This window comes from Priapulus caudatus, unplaced genomic scaffold (assembly GCF_000485595.1).
Source record: "Priapulus caudatus unplaced genomic scaffold, Priapulus_caudatus-5.0.1 Scaffold287, whole genome shotgun sequence".
Lineage (NCBI taxonomy): Eukaryota > Metazoa > Priapulida > Priapulimorpha > Priapulimorphida > Priapulidae > Priapulus > Priapulus caudatus.
Window position 1 is genome coordinate 209192 of NW_014577348.1, and position 21092 is coordinate 230283.

At 45.8% G+C, this 21092-nt stretch overlaps 1 protein-coding gene across 1 annotated transcript in view; it reads right to left on the reverse strand.

Moving 5' to 3' along the window:
* Nucleotides 1-21092, reverse strand: part of LOC106808568 (furin-like) — a 98097-nt gene that overhangs the window by 23407 nt on the left and 53598 nt on the right. Inside the window, exons 6-7 of the mRNA XM_014811330.1 lie at nucleotides 16101-16177; nucleotides 2400-2488 (exon numbers count right to left, since the gene is read on the reverse strand). Of these exons, the coding sequence (XP_014666816.1) occupies nucleotides 2400-2488; nucleotides 16101-16177 (166 nt within the window). The remainder of the gene's footprint in view (nucleotides 1-2399; nucleotides 2489-16100; nucleotides 16178-21092) is intronic.

Genomic DNA, 21092 nt, shown 5'->3' on the forward strand with positions numbered 1-21092 from the left:
TCCTTATTTTGGCTATTCCGCTGCGAAGTGAAGGCAAGCAATCGTGAACTCATACATACCCCTAGCAAGCATTTAAATGTCATGATCAATAAATATCAGATTCGCCAGGTATTTTTGGATTTTTTAACTAGTTGAGAAACAATCTTATCAGGTAAGAATATTTGAGATACATTAGTCGCGCGTTAGTAAGCTTACTTTTCATGTAAAAAAATTGCAACAACAATTTTAGAAATATACACCATAGAAAAATTTCGTCACGTAGTCAATTTAAACTGTCAAATGTCTCTCGGCGATGCAGTTTGCCTAAAGTGTGTTGCTAAAGTTTTCATAGGCATATAGCAACTAAAACGTGAAACTAAAACATGCCAGCGTAAATACACCCGCCAGCGCCACACTTCTGGTGCTTGTACTACACCCTCCAGCGCTGTAGACATTGCGTGCGTGTACCGATGTTTCCATGAGAGGCCATTAATATTGTCTAATATTGACATCGGCATATTTTACTTGGTAATTAATGCTACGTGATGCGGATATATCAGTCTTCTGTTATGGCTGACGTCCTAGAGATGCTGCTATTTGCATGTGATTTGCTGATACAGCACATTTTAAACTGTAGTAAATCAGACCCAAAGACGTGGCCTGTCGACTGCAGACCGCACCCACTTAGATTTCTACAGACTAAATATTGATGTTCTGTGATTGATGTGCTCACCTTATACATAGTTTAATTATATAGAGCTAACAAAACATTACTGATTACAACTTTAGATTATTTACCAAGAAATATATTTTTATTATATAATTTATTGTAACGCGCGCACATACACACACGCACACACGCCACAACACACACACACACACACACACCACAACAACCACACACACACACACACACACGCACGCACGCACGCACACACGCACACACACATTGTATGTGTTGTATGTTGCATGTATTGCATGTTATGTAAACTGAGAACAGTCTATAAAGTATAGAAGTATAGACACGTACTAAAACTGACATTTCGTCGTGTGTATTCGTAATATCAACCACCATCATGATATTCATCATCGTCATCATCATCATCATCGTCGTCGTCGTCATCGGCAGTGACAGCAGTAGGAGCCACTATCAATAATATAAAATTACTTTTCGAGACGCGTGCTATATTTACGAGTTCACACGTGCGCCACACGCACACGCACACACCACACGCGCTCGCATGCACACAACACGCACACACACACACACACACACACACACACACACACACACACACACACACACACACACACACAACACACACACACCACACACAGCAGACACACAGCACACAAGCGCGCGCGCTGGCACGCGCACGCACACACGTACACACGCAACGCACCAACACACACGCGCTCACACGCATCGCCACGCACGCACGGCACGTCACGCACACGCGCTCACCGTTCACGCTCAGCGCACCCCACACAGCCACACGCGCGCGCACACACACACACATTGCACGCACACAACACGCACCTACCGACACCACACAAGCACACACACCACGCGCGCGCCGCGCGGCTGCGCCACAGCAGACGCACACGCACATCCCACACACTACCACACATACACACAGGCCGCCCGGAGCCGCCCCCGGCGACTGCAGCGCACGCACGCACGCACGCACGCACGCACGCACGCACGCACACGAACGACACACACGTACGCACGCACGCCCGCATGCATGCACGCACGCACGCACGCACACACACATGCACACGTACATGCACCCGCACACGCACACGCACGCGCGCACACACACACACGCACACGCACGCCACACGCACGCACGCACAGCGCCCGCGCGCACACACACACAACACACGCCACACACACACGTACGCACACACACACGCACACACGCACACACACATAGACACACACAGACTGTAGCTCTGTTATCTGTTCCGTGCGAATAAATTCGCATGGTGTGTCCGCTCAATTATCGCATGCGGGTGCGAATATTTTCGCCGCGATTTTCGCTGCGGATATGGACGTGCGAATAAATTCGCATGGTGTGTCCGCTCAATTATCGCATGCGGGTGCGAATATTTTCGCCGCGATTTTCGCTGCGGATATGGACGTGCGAATAAATTCGCATGGTGTGTCCGCTCAATTATCGCATGCGGGTGCGAATATTTTCGCCGCGATTTTCGCTGCGGATATGGACGTGCGAATAAATTCGCATGGTGTGTCCGCTCAATTATCGCATGCGGGTGCGAATATTTTCGCCGCGATTTTCGCTGCGGATATGGACGTGCGAATAAATTCGCATGGTGTGTCCCAGGCTTATAACGCCTTACAGACACTATCGTGTGGCATGCGCGCTCCGTGGCCGATGTAAGATGGCGCTTACCTCCAATGAAGGCGTCGTAGGCAACTCCGACGATACACACGCTGTTGTTGGCTGCAGCTGCCACCTCGCCTGCGCACCGCGTTCCATGTCTGAAAGCAATGCAACGAACGTTCAGTACCCGCGTGATGCAATCGCTGCTGTCTCGAGTTCATCGACTTTAATTCATTGCGAACAGCGCCATAATTATGGCTGAAGGGGTCGTTGTCGTATCAGGTACTACATATAAGTACCCGAGGTACATATATGTATACACAAAGTGTACCAGACTTGTACTACAGAAGTTAGCTCTAGTAATATAGCCCGCGGATAGCTGCCGCAGGCTATAGTATTAGAGCTATACAGAAGTGTACCATAACCCTAACCCTAACCCTAAACATACCTCATATAAAAATATAAACATAATACTAAACAACCTAAAACTACCTCGGGTACATATATGTAGTACCTGATACGACAACGACCCTTCGTGCATAATTATGCGGTCAAATAATATCAGCATATGATTGTTAAATGATATAGTCGAGGGAGCGCATCTCGGGTATTCGTGACACGCTACTTCCTCAGTGCGCTGTCACAGCACGGTCAAACATTTGGGTCAGGTCTGTCAGTGTTCCGCCACTGATTTCTCACTGCATTGCCACGGCGATGTGAATCTCTTGTTCAGTTTTGTTTTGAGTCAGTCGCCACTTTCTTGTGTCACTGCTAATACTCACGTCACAGCTTTGTCACCGTTTTGTCAACGGTGTTAGTATTCTGTCGCAATTGTTTCACACCACTTAGTCAGTGTTCGTTCTGTCACACTTTTATCAGAAATTAAGTGATCATGAGTCAGACACGAATAAATATGGCTATTAATGAAAAATATACAATCACCCACAGATTCACTCCAAATTTCACAGCAAGTGACATCACAGCCACCGATTACATACATAGTACATTTATATTTTTTATCTTTGTTATTTTTCATGTTATTTAATTAATTAATTAAATTTAATTAAATTAGTAAAATAATTATTTTCTATATGAATTTATTTTTATTAACAACGCTGAACGCCGATGTATTTTCTGGCGAGATAATGCAATTCAAGGTCATTCTTCCGCGATTAATCAACCGATTACGATAACACCTTGCCGCCACCGGCTGCAAGGTAAACGTATAGAAAACTTCGCCCAAACGCAACGCTAATCCACCAGCGTGTGTTCACTACTGATTTCCACCACAGGCACTTGAAGCGTTTCAATAAAATATAATGCTAACTAAATACGAAATCTATTTACTTAGTACAAAATTCTTAATGTTTCTATATACTATAGCCAGGCCTACTCTCTTTCACCTACGGCTACACCGCCGATAGTTTCCAACCATTGAAAATTACCGGCTGCCATTGCTCTCGCGGCGCGACTGTTGCACGCTTGCACTAATATAGAGAGTCTCTATAGCACTCTCTATATTAGTGCAAGCGTGCAACAGTCGCGCCGCGAGAAGAGAGTAGGCCTATAGTATAGAAACATTAAGAATTTTGTACTAAGTAAATAGATTTCGTATTTAGTTAGCATTATATTTTATTGAAACGCTTCAAGTGCCTGTGATTTCCACGGCTGCTATTGTGCTTCATTCGCATATCGTATCTAATCTGCCTGCGCCCATCCCCTCGAGAAGAAGAAAAATAACGGTCCGACGTATTTTCGCAGACGCGCACTCTGCGTAAGTCTTGCGTCGATGGCTCGTCATCCTCATTTCCATGATATAGTGATTCATATGAGATTTGAGAAATCGCCAGCGATCGTTTCGCGAAAGCCAAACACGCGCGCGCGTGCACTCGGCTATCGCAGCCCCGCGCAGTCTCTGCGCGCGCGTGCTTCGCCGCATCTCATATACAGACTCGTTCGCATACATATACAGACACGAATTTCTTCGCGCCGATATCCATTAAGCGGCTAGTAGTAAACTTCGCGCCCTGTCGTCCACTTACAGCCCAAGCCGACACTATACGGTTAAAGGCTCAGAATGCGCATCCAAACGCTAATTTCTCCAGTACTAGACTAGCAAATACTTCGTGTCATGCATAATCACACTACCTTATGACAAAATAAACTCTAGTTCCTTCCATTTCACTGCGCGTTGTCTTAAAACCCACAAGAAAGAGGTGAGAAAACTGGCATCTGGCGCAAAACGCCGACTGTTTCCAAACAAAATAGCCTCGAAGTGGTGACGTGACGTCACATGTTTTTATCTTTGCCACGCCCGTACCGCTGTACCGCGGCACCGCTGCACGGTTGCTGGAGATGGGAAACCTGTCAACACATCGGAGAATTTCAACAACATTGGAGGTATTTTCAAAATACCTTTTATAAGACAACGCGCAGTGAAATGGGAGGAACTAGAGTTTATTTTGCCATAAGGTAGTATGATTATGCATGACACGAAGTATTTGCTAGTCTAGTACTGGAGAAATTAGCGTTTGGATGCGCATTGTGCCCCAGCCTTTAATGAAATAACATTACGAATACATAAAATGGTTAAATAACGAAAACATGTGCGTTTCGAAGATACGCTCGTGAATAGTAACAGATATACAAAATGGCAAGATAACAATAAGATGAACTCACACACATACATGGAAGAATAAATCATAGCTCTTTCTGGCGAGATTTGAAACGTTTTATTGGCGGTAATGACCAGCATATATATATATATATATATATATATATCATCACGCCATTAACAATATTAGTCACTTTCAATGTGTGCACCTCGACGCTGTTACGTTGAGTGTGATGAAAGTAGACTACTAGTTTTTATTACGCGCTCACGCTTTCCTTCTCTCTTTACGCCAGCTGCCAGTAGCTGAAGCTAAACATCTCCGACTTCCAACTCGGGCATGAATGCTGACTGAACACATGTCAGTTCGCATCGCTGCGGAGGACTAGCCGAGGTGAAAGAGCAGCAAATTGCACAGACGCCACGCAATCGACCAACTAAGACGAACAACAAAAGTCCCGCGCGACGCTGAGAGAATACATGAGTGCGTCGTCATTGTGCACGCGTGCGTGCGTGCATGTGGGCGTGCGTGCGTGCGGGCGCGCGGGTGGGCGCGCGTGCGTGTGTGCGTGCGTGTGGGCGTGCGAGCGTGCGTGCGGGCGCGCGTGTGGGCGTGTGTGTGTGTGTGTACAGTATATGGGGCTGCACGCGCTGTAAAAGCATGTTTGTTACATCTAAGAAGCCACTGCGTAGAAGGAGTTGATGACTTTGGATGCACGCACGAACATAATCATACGTAACACACGCACTTATATGCAGGTATATGCACGCGCCATGGCATGCACCAGCCTTCCGTTAAACGCTTCCCTCCGGCCTTCCATTAAACGCTTCTCTCTAGCCCTCCATAATCCATTAAACGCTTCTTTCCAGCCTTCCACTAAACCCTTCTCTCCAGCCTTCCATTAAACGCTTCTCTCCTGCCTTCCATTAAACCCTTCTAACTTACATTTTGTGAAAAAGTCGACATAATTTTTTTTTACTTTTACGGTGACGTAATCACTTTAACTACTACACAACCAATACGACAATGCGCATGATATGAGGCCCATGTCCCATGCCATGATCTGCGCTAAAGCGGGGGACACACCATGCGAATTTATTCGCACGTCCGCAGCAATTGTAAAATCGCAGCGAAATTCGCATGGTGTGTCCGCTCATGCACGCGCAGGCGAATTTCATCCGCACCGAAATTCGCAGCGATCAAACATGTTTGATATTTTCGCTGCGGACGTGCGAATAAATTCGCATTGGGTGTCCCATTGTTGGTGCGGCCGATTGTTATAATGCAGCGAATCATTGATCAGTATGCTAATCACCAAGAGTAGATAATATAACACATTTATATATATATGTTATTATCTACTCTTGTAATCACGTAATGACTGTTGGAGCCATGGTGGAGCCGTGTGGCGCCAGTAGATCGCGTGTGGTAAGTACGCTGCGGACGTGCGAATAAATTCGCATGGTGTGTCCGCTCAATTATCGCATGCGGGTGCGAATATTTTCGCCGCGATTTTCGCTGCGGATATGGACGTGCAATATATACATTAGAAGTACATAATATAGGTTTACAGTCTGGTCATTAGTTACGGCATCAATAAACACAGCAGGTGTGTGTACGTGTGAATGAAGTGCGCGGCTGCGAACCCCTCCTACTGCGGCGCATGAGTTTGCTTTATTAATTGCCCCATGTAGCCGGTGTGATTAAGATGACGAAACTGCCAGAACTAAAGTGCATCTGATATCAGCTTCCCTGGAAAAAAGGGAAGCCTGCTTCCAGATCGATCTTCCCGCACCGCGTCGTCGCGAGAGTTAACACGGGCAGAAACAGCAACGGCGGCGGCAACGGCGGCGGCAACGGCGGCGGCAACGGCGGCAAATGCAGGCCGGATGGACGGATGGATACAGATATGAAAGTTGCTAAACACGCGCGACTTCTCTCGTCGATGATCTTTCGTCGACATCAGCAAAAAGAGAGATGTAGTCGCGTCAACGCTGATGCTGTAAGTGTGTAATAGCTGCTGTGTATGTAGTACACGCTGTAGTGACACGCTACTCGTAATGAGCAGTACACCGTGCCAACGCCAGCTCAGTATATGCGGCGGTACTATACTACTATAGTAGTACAGACGATAAACGTAATGTCCTCCTCCCATACGCATCCACCTTCGCGCCACTACAGCATCCTCTAGTGTACGCGGCCGTGCTTCTCCACATAAACGACCTACACGCAAAAAATTGTCAATTATTTTGTGTGTTCCGTCTGAGCACGCTAGAGTCCTAGACTGTAGTGGGAGTCTGTCAGATGTCACATTGAATTTTTCATTTCATAATTTCGTCCATCGCGCGCCGTTGAGACACGCGCTTCAAATTGCTAGCGTCACTATAGACTGGTGCGCCGCGTCGTTTAACCCGCACAGAGCATGATCAATCAGTAGAGTGGCGAAAAAAGTGATGCGATGGTGTGAGCTGGAATGTGGCGGCCGCCTTAGGCGACGAGCAGGCGCTTTTACCCTCGTGGTTTACCCGGAGTTTAGGGACTCGAACCGTAGAAAAATCATGCCAACGGGTGTAGATAAGTCAGTGACTACCTACCAGCTTCTAACTGTTGGATTAATAACTACGACCGTTAGCCTATGATGATCTCGCGATATAGCAGGTTCGTGACGCTACACGAATGACCCGAGATGTATCTTTAATGATCATGAAGCTTGAGTTAAGTGTGGGCGGGGCATTAAATTAAGCTAACATGCCGCGGAAGCGCTAGCTGCGTGCTGTACGCGCACTACAAACCCCTGCGTGCTCTCGAAAATGGGTTTTCCGAACAGGCTTTTATTAATAAGACGTCGGGCTTGCACCGCCGCACGATGTTTGACGTAAGGGATTTAAGATGTGAACCATTCATAACAGGCGCGCGAGCGCGTGTGTGTGAGCGTGCGTGCGTGTGTGTCTCTGTGTGTGTGTGTGCACGTGGGTGTGTGTGTGTGTGCGTGTGTGCGTGCGTGCGTGCGTGCGTGCGTGCGTGCGTGCGTGAGCATGTGTGTATGCATGTGCGTGTGGCGAGGCTTGTGTGCAAACACGCCAGAAGCAAATATTGAATTTATCGGAAATTCTCACCAAGTAAAGACGTGTACGATAATAAAACAAGCCTTTGTGCAGGATTTAAGGATACTCTCAACCTTTTGCACGGGTATTGCTCTAATAAAGATTAAACGTTTATTGACGAATGAATCGAATCAATCACTTGTTTTATTTATAGAGGAGAAATATATCTATGCTCAAGGCAAAAAATTTCATGAAATTTCCAGCACCTAATTATGTTACCACAAAAATTTGGAATTTTTATGTAAAAATGCTATTTTGGATATTTCTCAATTACCAGAAAGAGTGAGGATACAAAATTTTCGCCACATGTTAAGCACAATATGTACCAAAATAGTGCACCAAGATTTTTCTTTAAGTTTCATATTTACCGAGAAAAATCTAAAAAAATGCCTAAAATTCAAGTCGCAAATTTTTGCGAATAAAGAGACATAATAAATAAAATACGGCACTTAATAACAATCCCTGACGCAGTTTTTTACAGCAATATTTTACCATTAAAACGAGTGTAAAATTAAATTATTCCGATTTGTAATCACAGAGAAATATCCATTTATACATCGACTACTAAGACAGAAATTAGAACGGAGAAATCAGCGTTTTTCTGACGTCAGCCGCGGCTCACTACACATGTACGCGGGCAAGCAAAACGCTCTGACAGTTCACATGTACCGTTATATGGAGAAATGAGCATGTACACAGGTGGCACATAGTGTTAGCCATCGAATAAAGTTGAAAATGAAAAATCGGTAACAATTTTCCTAAAACCTTGAGAGTATCCTTAACAATGAGTCAGCATACAGTCAAATGAAGTGCATAGATCGTGGATTCATAACTGTGGACGGTGACGCGAGTGCATTTGACACTGATTGCAGTAACATTGTACGTGGCAGCTGACGAGGTGACAGTAACATTACGATGCCGAAACGTTCAGGTTTGAGGAAAATCCATAATGTGTAATTTACACGCGTGCCAGAGCAAAATACATAAACCTTTCTATGACCTTATACTATTTTTTTGTTCGATTGTTCCTTGCACATAAATACGCAAACTCATTGCACAGACCAATAACACTAAATCATAACAATGATAGAGATTTTGTTATTGTTATTGTTGTTATTGTTGTTGTCGTCGCCGTCGTCGTCGTCGTCGTCGTCGTCGTCGTCGTCGCCGTAGTCGTCGTCGTCGTTGTCGTCGTCGTCGTCGTCGTCGTCGTCGTCATAGTCTTTGCTACTACTGCTGTTATTGTTGTGGTTGTTGTTGTTGTTGTGGTTGTTGTTGTTGTGGTTGTTGTTGTGGTCGTTGTTGTTGTTGTTGTTGTTGTTATCGTCGTCGTTGTTGTTGTTATTGCTGCTGCTATACCACTACTATAGTGCATCTAACTGCACACGCGCGGCAGTGCCCGACCTTTTATTGTACTATACTATGCTTTATTGCACTATACTTTACGTATATAATACTATAGTAAAGTACTATAGTACTATACTATACTAGTACTATACTATACTAGTACTATACTATACTATCTATAATACTATAGTAAAGTACTATACTTTATTGTACTATACTATACGTCTTGTTGTCACGTTTAGTTGTCACGGACACAGCTCACATAGCACTGGCGCCAAACATCAGTACGATTACGTACATAAACGCCTGTGATATGTTAATGGAATTGCTCTGCAATCCCTCTGATCAATACTCAAGAACTATAGTTTGTATATTCCGTGGTGGAATCCACCTAGTGCTGCATGAATTAATTCTATACCTACGCGGACCGTACGTACGCCCAAGCAGTCTCGGATGACAATCCCTGTGTGACATCTGCGTGTAATTTATAGAAGTACTATACATGATAGCATAATGGAAAATCTCCCTGATATAGATATATTTGCTAAGAACATGCTCGTTTCATTCCAGTCGGCAGATTTCTGATTGCCTGCATGTAAATAGTGTTTTATACTTCACTAGATGCACTCCTCATGCCATGATGATACCAACAGCTTCGCAGTATCGAGGCATTAGAAACCAGCAAGATAGCCAAGCGGCAGACATGAAAAGCTTAACTACGAATCATAGCTGACGCTCTGTGGTCACGTGTTGCGTGACTGCCAAATCAGGCATTAAATCGTGGCGGCATAGTTTTGCGCTGGCTTCTCTAATAGGGACGTTGTCATTAGACTGCATGATCTAAATGCGGTGAAGCTGAAGAGCAGTACCATGAAAGTTGGTCAAGTGAAACTATAGCGGTTCCCTCATACAACTCTATACACCAAGCCGGATGGGCTTCGTCTGAGTGCACTGCTTCCACATGATTCTATAGCGGCGGTAAATGAATTACGGCATCGCTAGCAGCTATACTCGAATTTTATATAAGGGAAAACGAGATAGGAATGTCGTGCGGAAGTTGTATGTATTTGATGGCGCAGCGCTATATTATAATATACTACACCATTGACCCACTAGCAGACTACACCCGAAGGCGATTACGACGTGACATGCGCAACTCCACTCGAAAATACTATCAAGCGCACGCAAGCCCTCTAATCCCTTGCAATAGGCTCGTTCACACGAGACTTCGTATTTCTGAAATACCGGATTTGCGAAATACCGTATCTGAGACAAATACGAGGTCTCGTGTGAACGAGGCTAATGTTTCGTGCCTCGGCTAATTTCAAACGAAACAGTGGCAGATGAGGAATGCCAATACACGACTAGCGCACCGTATCACGTCATGGCAATTTCAATTATTTACGCACGCACGCACGCGTACGCGCGTGTAACGTAACACGGTGGGCAGCAGCAGGTAGGAGTCCGATACCGGTGCGCGCAATCATGCTTTAACCTCAAGCTGTAATGAAGGCGCTGGTGTTTCTAGTGTTACTACTACAGATATTAGGTTACTAGATTACTAGATTTAGGTTACTACAGGTATTATTAGCTCTTGGTACTGCTATCGCCAGATGCCGCCCTGCGATATCGATGCTACAACCGTAACTGTCCCATCAGGAGCATAGAGCATGAATCTGTAGTTATTTAACATGAATAAAGTGTATGTTTTGTAAGTGCAGTAACAGTGTGAGTATTTTTAATTAATATCTGTTCGATGCTTATTCAGGCCTGCAGCCTATGGACGGCGTCTACTGTATAGCAACACCTTAAAGCACGTGCTTCTCAAATCTCCACACATGCGCATTTACTAACGACTCGGTGGTTAGATTACGTTAGTACGCGACATGCACTCGGCGACGCGACCACCCATGCATGTAGAATACGGAGTGAGCGAAAAATACAAAATCTCTTTACATTTCTGGATAAAGAATCCGTCCGCTTTTTAAGATGCTGTTATGTTAGAATCGTAATTAATATAATTAATTGCAATAATTAGAACCACGCCGTCCGTGCATCGTTGGGGAGGCAGGTGGGAGATCTGATAAAGAACATGAAGATCATGATCACCAAGATGATCACGATTATCAACAAGATCATGATCATGATCAGGATGACGCTCCTTAACATCTTCAACAACAGCGACAATGCAACAGTAAGAGGGCGCGTGCCAATGTGTAGCTCCCAAACCAAATGAATGACACTGGCCTACGTGTGTGTGCGTGCGTGTGGGCGCGTAAATCAGGTTTCAACTTTCAGTCCACAATTCACACTGGTGTGCATCGCCCACCTCCCGAATATTTGTAGACTTTTTTGGACCATAAAAAACGAATTGCATTGGAAGCTGGGCTTCCTGGATAAAAAAAAAGTCGATAGCCATTCCCTGACAGCATCGGGTAACACCGCAAATACAGTCGCTGTCTGTGCGCGCATGAGTGCTTGCGTGCGTGCTTGCGTGTGTATACAGTATTTATGTGTGTGTGTGTGTGCGCGCGCGCGTGCGTGCGTGCGTGCGCGTTTGTGTGTGTGTGCGTGCGCGCGTGTACGTGTGCGCCCGTCTGTATGCGTGCTTACGAGCACAAGTGTCGGCATTCCACGTGCTTTCTGTTACATTGCATAGTACTTACACGTGTGAGAAAATAGTACTGCGATAGAATATAATATATCCACTAACTGTCTCCCCAGTCGCGTTTCCCACCATAAACACTTAACAACGCGGCCGGTGTATTTTCGGAGCAGCTGGTCGAGTGATCTAGACAGCTGGTTCCTAGTGCTTCATTACCCTTTCCCATATCCGCTGACAAGCAGACGTCCCTAGTGACGCACTGCGCGAAACACAGTTTCATCTCTCGCTAGCCAGCGATTCGTGAACATTCCAGTAACTTTACAGTTTGAACGACCCAAGCGATCCGACGGCACATTAAAACACAAAACATTGCCTGCGCGGACCGTCGTGTCCTCCGTGCGCGTATATGCGTGTGTCGGTGTGCATGCGTGCGTGCACATTGTGCCCGACATATATTGGTCATAAAAAGCAATTCGTGGTGCTTGCCGTCATAACTTAGGGGGGCTCTACCTTGCCAATCTCATGATATTTAGCAAAATATACCTATCTGGGAATGAGCGACGAGAGAGAGAGAGAGAGAGAGAGAGAGAGAGAGAGAGAGAGAGAGAGAGAGAGAGAGAGAGAGAGAAAGAGAGAGAGAGAGAGAGAGCGCTCATGCACCGTAGTGCGAGTGAGCAAGAGAGAAAGAGAGAGAAAGAGACAGCGAGAGACAGAGACGGACAGAGAGGCTGAGTGAGTGAGCAAGAATTGGAGAGTGAGTGCGAGAGAAAGAGAGAGAGCGCGCGCGAGAGAGAGATATTGGAAGAGCGAATGAGACCAACGAGAGAACGGGAGCAGGAGAGAAATAGGAGGGCCAGGAAAACCCCGTGTGAACAGACCAGACTGATAGCAGCTGACTGACCGCCTGTCTACTGTAACGGGCTTAGCAAGCTGCGTGTACGATGAGCACAACTAGCGTATTACCGACTAGATTGGCAATATTCTGTTGACGGATTTCCCGCGGTGGCTAATGAACCACAACTTCATTTTAGGTAACGCCGCCAAAGAGGATTATATATAAGGCGTACAGTATCGCAACTATTTCACTAAATTACAGGGTTTTAAATAAATGAACACACGCACGTACATACTTACGCACACGCGCACACGCGCACGCGCGCACACGCACAGTGACGCACACATGCACACACACGCAGGCACGTAAATCGCCTGATGATGAACTAAAACACATATTTACAAATGGGCGTTTGATCTCTTGTTTTGAAGGTTTATCGCGTCAGAGCAAATCAAAGCAGCCAATCAGAGGAACCCTTTGCGCATTTGCGGTACGGAAAAAATAGACGCCGCCCGCGTAATGCCTCGCGATCCCATGATGCCTCACGCGCGCGCCTCTTCCCTCAGTATCTCTTACATAAAGGGCGAGTCTGTTTTTCGGTCTGTCTGTCTGTCTCCCCCCCCCGTAAGAGGTCACCCCAAACACCATATATATTCTGAATCAGCATGACTCGACGGCGACGCGACGACCAAAAAAATATAAAAAATAAAAAAACTACAAAAATCTCAAATTAAAATTAAAATTATTTTTTATTTTCATAAATGTCTGCGCGGTAGCGCTATATACCCTCCTACTAATTCACTGCGGCCATTCACTTGCATGTTGTTTGCATTTTGACCGCTATTTTTGTAGCTCTATTGTCGAACTATTAAAACAATTATAAGCTTCGAAGAAGAGACAAAAGCGTCGTACACGACTACTGCTGAAAGGTATAAATGCTCAACTTGCCGCTTATTTTTCCCGCATGCACTCAGTGATTGTCGTTAGCACTCAATCAGCATGACGCGACGACCATTTCAGGCCAAAAACAATTTAGGCAATTACATAAACCCTCCTCCCGTAAGAGGTCACCCCCAACACCATATATATATTCTTAATCAGCATGACGCGACGACCATTTTAGGCCCAAACAAAATCACAAAAATACAAAAACTACAAAAATCTCAAATTACAATTACAATTATTTATTATTTTCATAAATGTCCGCGCGGTCGCGCTATATAGGCCTACCCTCCTACTAATTCACTGCTCATCCATCGAGTGCATGCGCGTGCGCGTGTGCGTGCGTGCGTGCGTGCGCGTGTGTGTGTGTGTGTGTGTGTGTGTGTGTGTGTGTGTGTGTGTGCGGGTGCATGGGGGTGTCGGTGTGTGTGTGGGTTGCTACAGGGTCGGTAACCCAGACAACCTCTACATCCTCTCTCAAGATGGCAACACCAACAATGTTGTGTACCAAGAAGCGCTGCAGAACTGAACAGAAGTCAAAATTCTTGGCACAGATTTATAAAATCAGAATAAGGTCAGTACAGCCGTCATGGCAGACTCAATTCTCTTTTCTCATTTACCCCGGGCATCGCCGGGTAGCCCAGCTAGTAAAAATAAAATGAGTATTTCGCCGGCGCTTTAGCAGCGCGCGAGTTTCGCCACTCCAGCGACGCGCGCGACCGAATCAAAGCTGAGACACGAGGGCCTTTATCTCGCCGGGTATTGATCGTGTCCGCGCTCCGCTGTTTCTTTTTCCGACGACTTCACTAATTGCTGTTCATTTAACAGCGGCAGCGCACTGACAGGGGGAGGGGGCTCAACACGGTCGGCATTTACGCGGGGGTTAAATTAACTATAACTGATATAATATGACGTTCAAACAGAACTATACGCACGTAACATTACTATAGCATTGTGGTTCGTTGTTTTGTATTATAAGAACATGATAGCCTTAAAATAAATAATTAATTGACATTACATATAATGAAAGTGTCAATGACACTATATATAGCTCACCTTGGGTGTGATAGAAGAGGAAGATGATATTTAAAATTTGGTAAGTGTTTCATTTATGATGGACCAAAATGTGATCAAATGTCCTTATTCCCTGTTTTATACTAATAGAAATTTCACTCTTTTGTTTCAGGGTTAGTTTTAATGCAAAAATAAATGTTTCAGATCTGAAAGTCTGAAATCTGGGCGAGAGATGGCGCTACGCCTAAATGATCGCCATTTTGGTTTTCGATTATCGTGCAAATAACAGCAATAAAATATTCCAGTGAAATTACTGTAACGAATAATCTAAAACACAATATTACACGTAGGTATGATTAGGTAGGTAGGTAGGTAAGTAGGTAAATTTAACAAAATCGAATGAAACTAGATGGCCATTTTCATTTTTGCCAAAAAGTGGGCGTGGCTCGAGAGTAGGTCGACTGGCGTGCTCCAAAATAGGACCTGCAAATCTCTCTCATAGGAGTAACAACTGTATGCAATTTGAAATAAGTTTGTCAAACGGTTCTTGAGTTATTGTTGAACGTAAGCAGACACTGAAATGCATCTAGTGAAATTGCCAAAATCTACATAATTTGCATAATTTAAAAAATATATCAAAACCCGTGTGATACGTTTTGGGGCCAGTCCTTATTCATTCACATACCAAAAATAAGCAAAATCCATTGAACCTGAACTGACTTATGGCCATTTCCATTTTTGCCAAAAAGTGGACGTGGCTCGAAAGTAGGTCAACTGGCGTGCTGCAAAATAGGACGTTCAAATCTGTCCCATAGGAGTAGCAACTGCATGCAATTTGAAACATGTGGGTCAAACGGTTCTTGAGTTATCGTTGACCGTAGGCAGACACTGAAATGCATAGTGAAATTGCCAAAATCTACATAATTTGCATAATTTTAAAAATATATAAAACCCCCTGTGGTATGTTTTGGGGACAGTCCTTATTCATTCACATACCAAAAATGAGCAAAATCCGTTGAACCTGAACTGACTTATGGCCATTTCCATTTTTGCCAAAAAATGGGCGTGGCTCGAAAGTAGGTCAACTGGCGTGCTCCAAAATAGGACGTTCAAATCTCTCCCATAGGAGTAACAACTGTATGCAATTTGAAACATGTGGGTCAGACGGTTCTCAAGTTATCGTTGACCATAACCAAATGTTGACGGACAGACGGACAGACGGACGGACGTACGATGGACAACGCCCCATGGCATTAATAGCTCATCTTGACGATTGTGACCAAGGTGAGCTAAAAACCAACAATAACTTACTTATTTTCATTTTTCTCGTCGTATCTCGGCATGGGGTTGTTATCATGGTTGTTAACATCGTAGCTTGCGCGAGCATCCTGCAAAAACACAACGTACACATGTTTTTCATGTACACAGATTGGCTTCCAGTTTATAACAGGTTTGTGTGTATCTGTGTCTACTCTAATTCACATAACTGTTATAACGTAAGCACGTCTGTTAAAATAATAATAATAACACATTTTCCACACCTCTGCACAAGTTATGTCATGCTATATGGGATTTTGTGTTGTATGAACAGCGTAACAGCTATCTCCCGCAATGTGCCCACAGCTAACGGAGGAGTTACCCGTTCCTGAATTCCGTACTATATTTAGTCTTACATATCAGAGCTATATAATAACACGTGCTATTTCCTCATCGCGTCAAGCAAAAATTGTTAGCCATCCATCACCCAGGAACAATCATAATCGATCACAATCATTTTGTCGCGGGGTTTACCAACTGGCCGGAAATGATGAAAGAGGTTCTTGGTTTTAACATTGCACTTTTTAGCTTTTTATAGTGCGCGGCTAATAGTTGCTCTGGTTTCAACAAAGCACTACGTCTATAAAGCAGTTTTATTGTTCGCAAAACATACAAGTTACTGCTTTCCAGGTTTCATTTTCGGGAAATTTATTTACAAACTTCAATACCACGCGAACTGTTGGGTTGTGCTAACTCTCGCTGCGTGTCTAATACCCCGTACAGACTGCAACATTTGATATGGTATTAAACTAGCGCGCGTCAGGCCCGGGCAAATCGTAGCGTACAGACTGCATATTTGATCCTACATTAAATGAGTCATCAGTTCTCTGCTCAGCTCGCACGTCACACTGCAGACAGCCAGGTACAACGAGCGTACAATTAAGTGACCTAAATAAGGCTATGCGCATGCGTATTGCGATTTAGCACCGGGTAGGGCCGCCCGCTTGTTGCGTACAGACATACACACGCGGGCTATCTTATTCCGGGCTAAGTTATCCCGGGTCTGGCCCTGCTTCATTTGCGAGGCCAACTTGGAGCGGGCCAGCGCGTATTTGGAGCGGGATAGCGTGCAGACACTGGAAATATTTGGCGGGGGCCGGGCGCGCGCTAGTTTAATACCATATCAAATTCGTAGTCTGTACGGGCTATAACGCTGAAACGTTTTCTAGTGAAGAGTACGATGTTTGATGCTAGCTATCTGTCGCCGTCTTCCTAACATGGCCGTAGAGACCACTGACATTTTCACGTTAGTGATATATCAAAGCTCTTCCCCCAATTGTCAACCACCACGACAGCCTGTTAACATCACTGTTGCTCATGTATCACTCCCTATATCGTTCCCACGGTGAACGCCATCAGTATAGATCTATTAATATATTAATATTCCTTCTGCAGCCTGTTGGAGCCTGCATCCTCGCCCGCAAAATGCAGGTAATAGCGATACCAGTAGCATCATGCACTAACCCCGTTAGCCAACGCAGGAGTATCGGCATGTGCGCCCCATCCCACCGAGCCAGTGCACAACTAGTGTGGACCAGAGTGTAGAGTTTCAGTTCTACAGTTTTTTTTATGTAGAAACCAAATATGTCTATAGCAATGGACTCTATAGCGTTGCGCAATTACTCGGTATCCACCAGCTCACGGCCGCGTATTCTCGAGCTTCATTTTATCCGCGCACACACGCACACGCACACGCGCGCGCACACACACACGCGCGCACACACACACACGCACGCACGCATGCACGCATACACACACACACACACGCGCGCACACACACACACACACACACACACACACACACACACAGTCGCACACGCACACGCGCACGCGCACGCGCACGCGCACGCAACAGCACAACGCACACGCACACGCACACGGCACACGCCCAGCGCACACACACACACACACACACACACACACACACACACACACACACACACACACACACACACACACACACCACACAAGATCGTCATCAGGTGTAGCCTACCCGCGAGGCCGAGCAAGACAAAAAGCCGTCCTCAACTCCCACAATGTTCTGTAAAGCGATCGGATTATGTTGGAAATAAGCCGGTTTGAATTTCTGCGAGAGAGAAAGTGCGCTCCTAAGCCGTTGTCCCCACACCGAGGACGGCGCAGCGCCAATGTAATGTTTGCGCGCGTGTGTGCGTACGGGTACATGTTCTTTCGTGAGCGTATACGTATGTATATATATATGTGTGTTTGTGTTTGTGCATGTTCGTGCGTGCGTACGTGTACTTGTTTTTGTGAGCGTATGTATGTGTATGTGTGTGTTTGTGTTTGTGTATGTTCGTGCGTGCGTGCGTGCGTGCGTGCGTGCGTTCGCGTGTGTGTACATGGAGCTGACAGCCACCACTTCGCAGATGTAATGAAGCATGGTCGATACGAAAATGGCCATAAATAAATAAACGACAATTCAGGCTAAGCTACGTTCCCTTTCCAGACTAGAAAGGCGCCATTATCCTGGGCCTACTGGAGACCGTTCAACAGATCTCGAACGTTTACACATCGATTCTGCCCGAATATAAATCTTCATTTGATATAGGAAGCGGTGCGGGAACTTGCCAACAATGGCTGCCACGATGTGCGGGAAAGAACGGTTTGAACGAGTGGGTGGGGGAGGTACATCAGATCTTCAGCAAAATGAAAAGATAATAAAAACACCCGGAATGTGATAAAAAAACATACTCGAGAGCCCTAAAATTCAATATCATCCTCGTTCTCCGGTTCAAGGGCCACATTGTTTTTCTCAGTCCATGAAATTCCATGCTGCCCTCACAATCGGGTAATAAGTGTAAATACATATAAACACGTTATACAACGAAATATTGCGAGAGATTTACCCAGCAGTAGATGCCTGCTTGTGCAACGTTATAGCGTGTGGGTTATATGCAGGATTACGCTTTCTAGCAATCACGCGCAATGGCTCTGTCTTGTATGATCAGTGCTTGCCGCAGCATATCTACGTGGAACAGTGTGTTAGCCAGAGACCCGTCTGTATACCCGTCCTTTGGACGGCCTATTCTTGGATGAGACGGATAAAATTTGATAGAGACGGCATGAGGGCGACCCAATTATATATATTATACACCTTGTATAACTGACAACAGTGCTTATAAGAATTTAAAATTTAATCATATCAGATTCCTGTCTTTTTGGCATTATATTACAGACTAAATTTCCGCCATCTTAAGGTAAGACCTTCCGCCCTAGGGCGCTTCACACCCGCAGCATCCTCGCTTCGCTCAGATGGTGAGACTCCCTGATTTTTTCTCTGGCTAACCCTGTGACGTGGAATCATTTACTAAAATCAACATATTTCAAGTGAATATGAAGAAAACTTTTTAAATGTGCCGGGTTGTATATAGGGTTATAATAACTATCTTTAATCCGCGTATAGATATATCTGAGATCTAGGTGGGCGCGGGAGGTGGAATTGTGGCATTCCATGCACCGTATTTTACTTCTCTGAACATTCAGTTTGTCTGCCCCACCCCAGTCTCCCTTTATTGCCTTCATCTCGTTCTCCTCAACCTTCTGCCTCCCCACGTCTTTGCCATCACTCCATTCTCGCGATCACCCCGTTCTCTCTCATGTGCGAAAGAATTTGAGTAACAAAGACCATGAGCGCCCCCTTCTCTCTCTTCCTCTCTCTCTCTCTCTCTCTCTCTCTCTCTCTCTCTCTCTCTCTCTCTCTTCTCCCTCTCTCTCTCTCTCTCTCTCTCTCTCTGCTCTCTCTCTCTCTCTCTCTCTCTTCTGCGCCTCTCTCTCTCTCTCTTCTCTCTCTCTCTGCTCTCTCTCTCTCTCTCTCTCTCTCTCTCTCTCTCTTCTTCTCTCTCTCTCTCTCTCTCTCCTCTCTCTTCTCTCGCTCTCTCTCTCTCTCTCATCTCTTCTCTCTCTCTCTTCTCGCCCTCTCTCTCTCTCTCTCTCTCTCTCTCTCTCTCTCTCTCTCTCTCCTCTCTCTCTCTCTCTCTCTCTCTCCTCTCTCTCTCCCTCTCTCTCTCTCTTCTCTCCTCTCTCTCTCTCTCTCTCTCTCTCTCTCGCTCTCTCTCTCTCTCTTTTCTCTCCCTCTTTCTTTCTCCCCCTCTCTCTCTCGGTCTCACTCGCTCCCTCCAATCTCTCACTTTCACCCTCGCTCTCGTTTTCTCTCTTCCTCTCACTCGTGCTCTATTCCCTGCATTGTGGCTAGATCTGTGACTCACCAGCCGAATAAACAGCAGCAGCAGCGAACGGCGAGACGCATTCCATGTAGCGCATAGCTCCGCAGCAAGCTCCTGCTCTACCCGGGAGAGCACGCGGCGCGGCGCTGCACTTATTTTGTTGCCGCCATCATTATTGTTGTTTGTTATGTAAAACGCGCTCTATTTCCGGAAGCCGTCGATTGCTCCCTGCCATCCTCAATACACATTCCGCACCAACGGCTGCGGAGTGGCACCCTCCAGTCTGAGCGGCGGAGGGGGGGGGAACTCGACGGTCAAAGAAGTGGAGGTGGGAGAACGGGAGCGAGATGCTGAGGTGTCGATTCCAGGCAGCGAACGCAGTTGCAGGCGGAATCGATCACAGTTATTGCGAGACGCGGGGAGGGTGTGAACCGCAAACATTGTTTTGCGATAATTATGTGCGTTTCGTCGCCGCGTGTTTCGAAAAAGCCGATACACGTACATCGCTTCCAATAACACGACTCCGTGATCGCTTCTTAACACGACGCCGCCGCACACACGCTTAAGCCTGGCGCACATTGCCGAACATTTCCCGAACAAATGTTTTTGTCTGGCAATGTGCGGGTGGACAATTGCTGAGGCGCACATTGCGCAACATTTGCTAGCGAACAATCTCGTCGCGCCGTCTAGTAGAGCTAGTAGCTGTGTTGTAAAGAGTCCAGCGTGATCGGCGCATCATTGGCACAAAAATCATGTGACGCACATTATCGTGCTGCTATTGGTTACTACTTTACAAATGTTC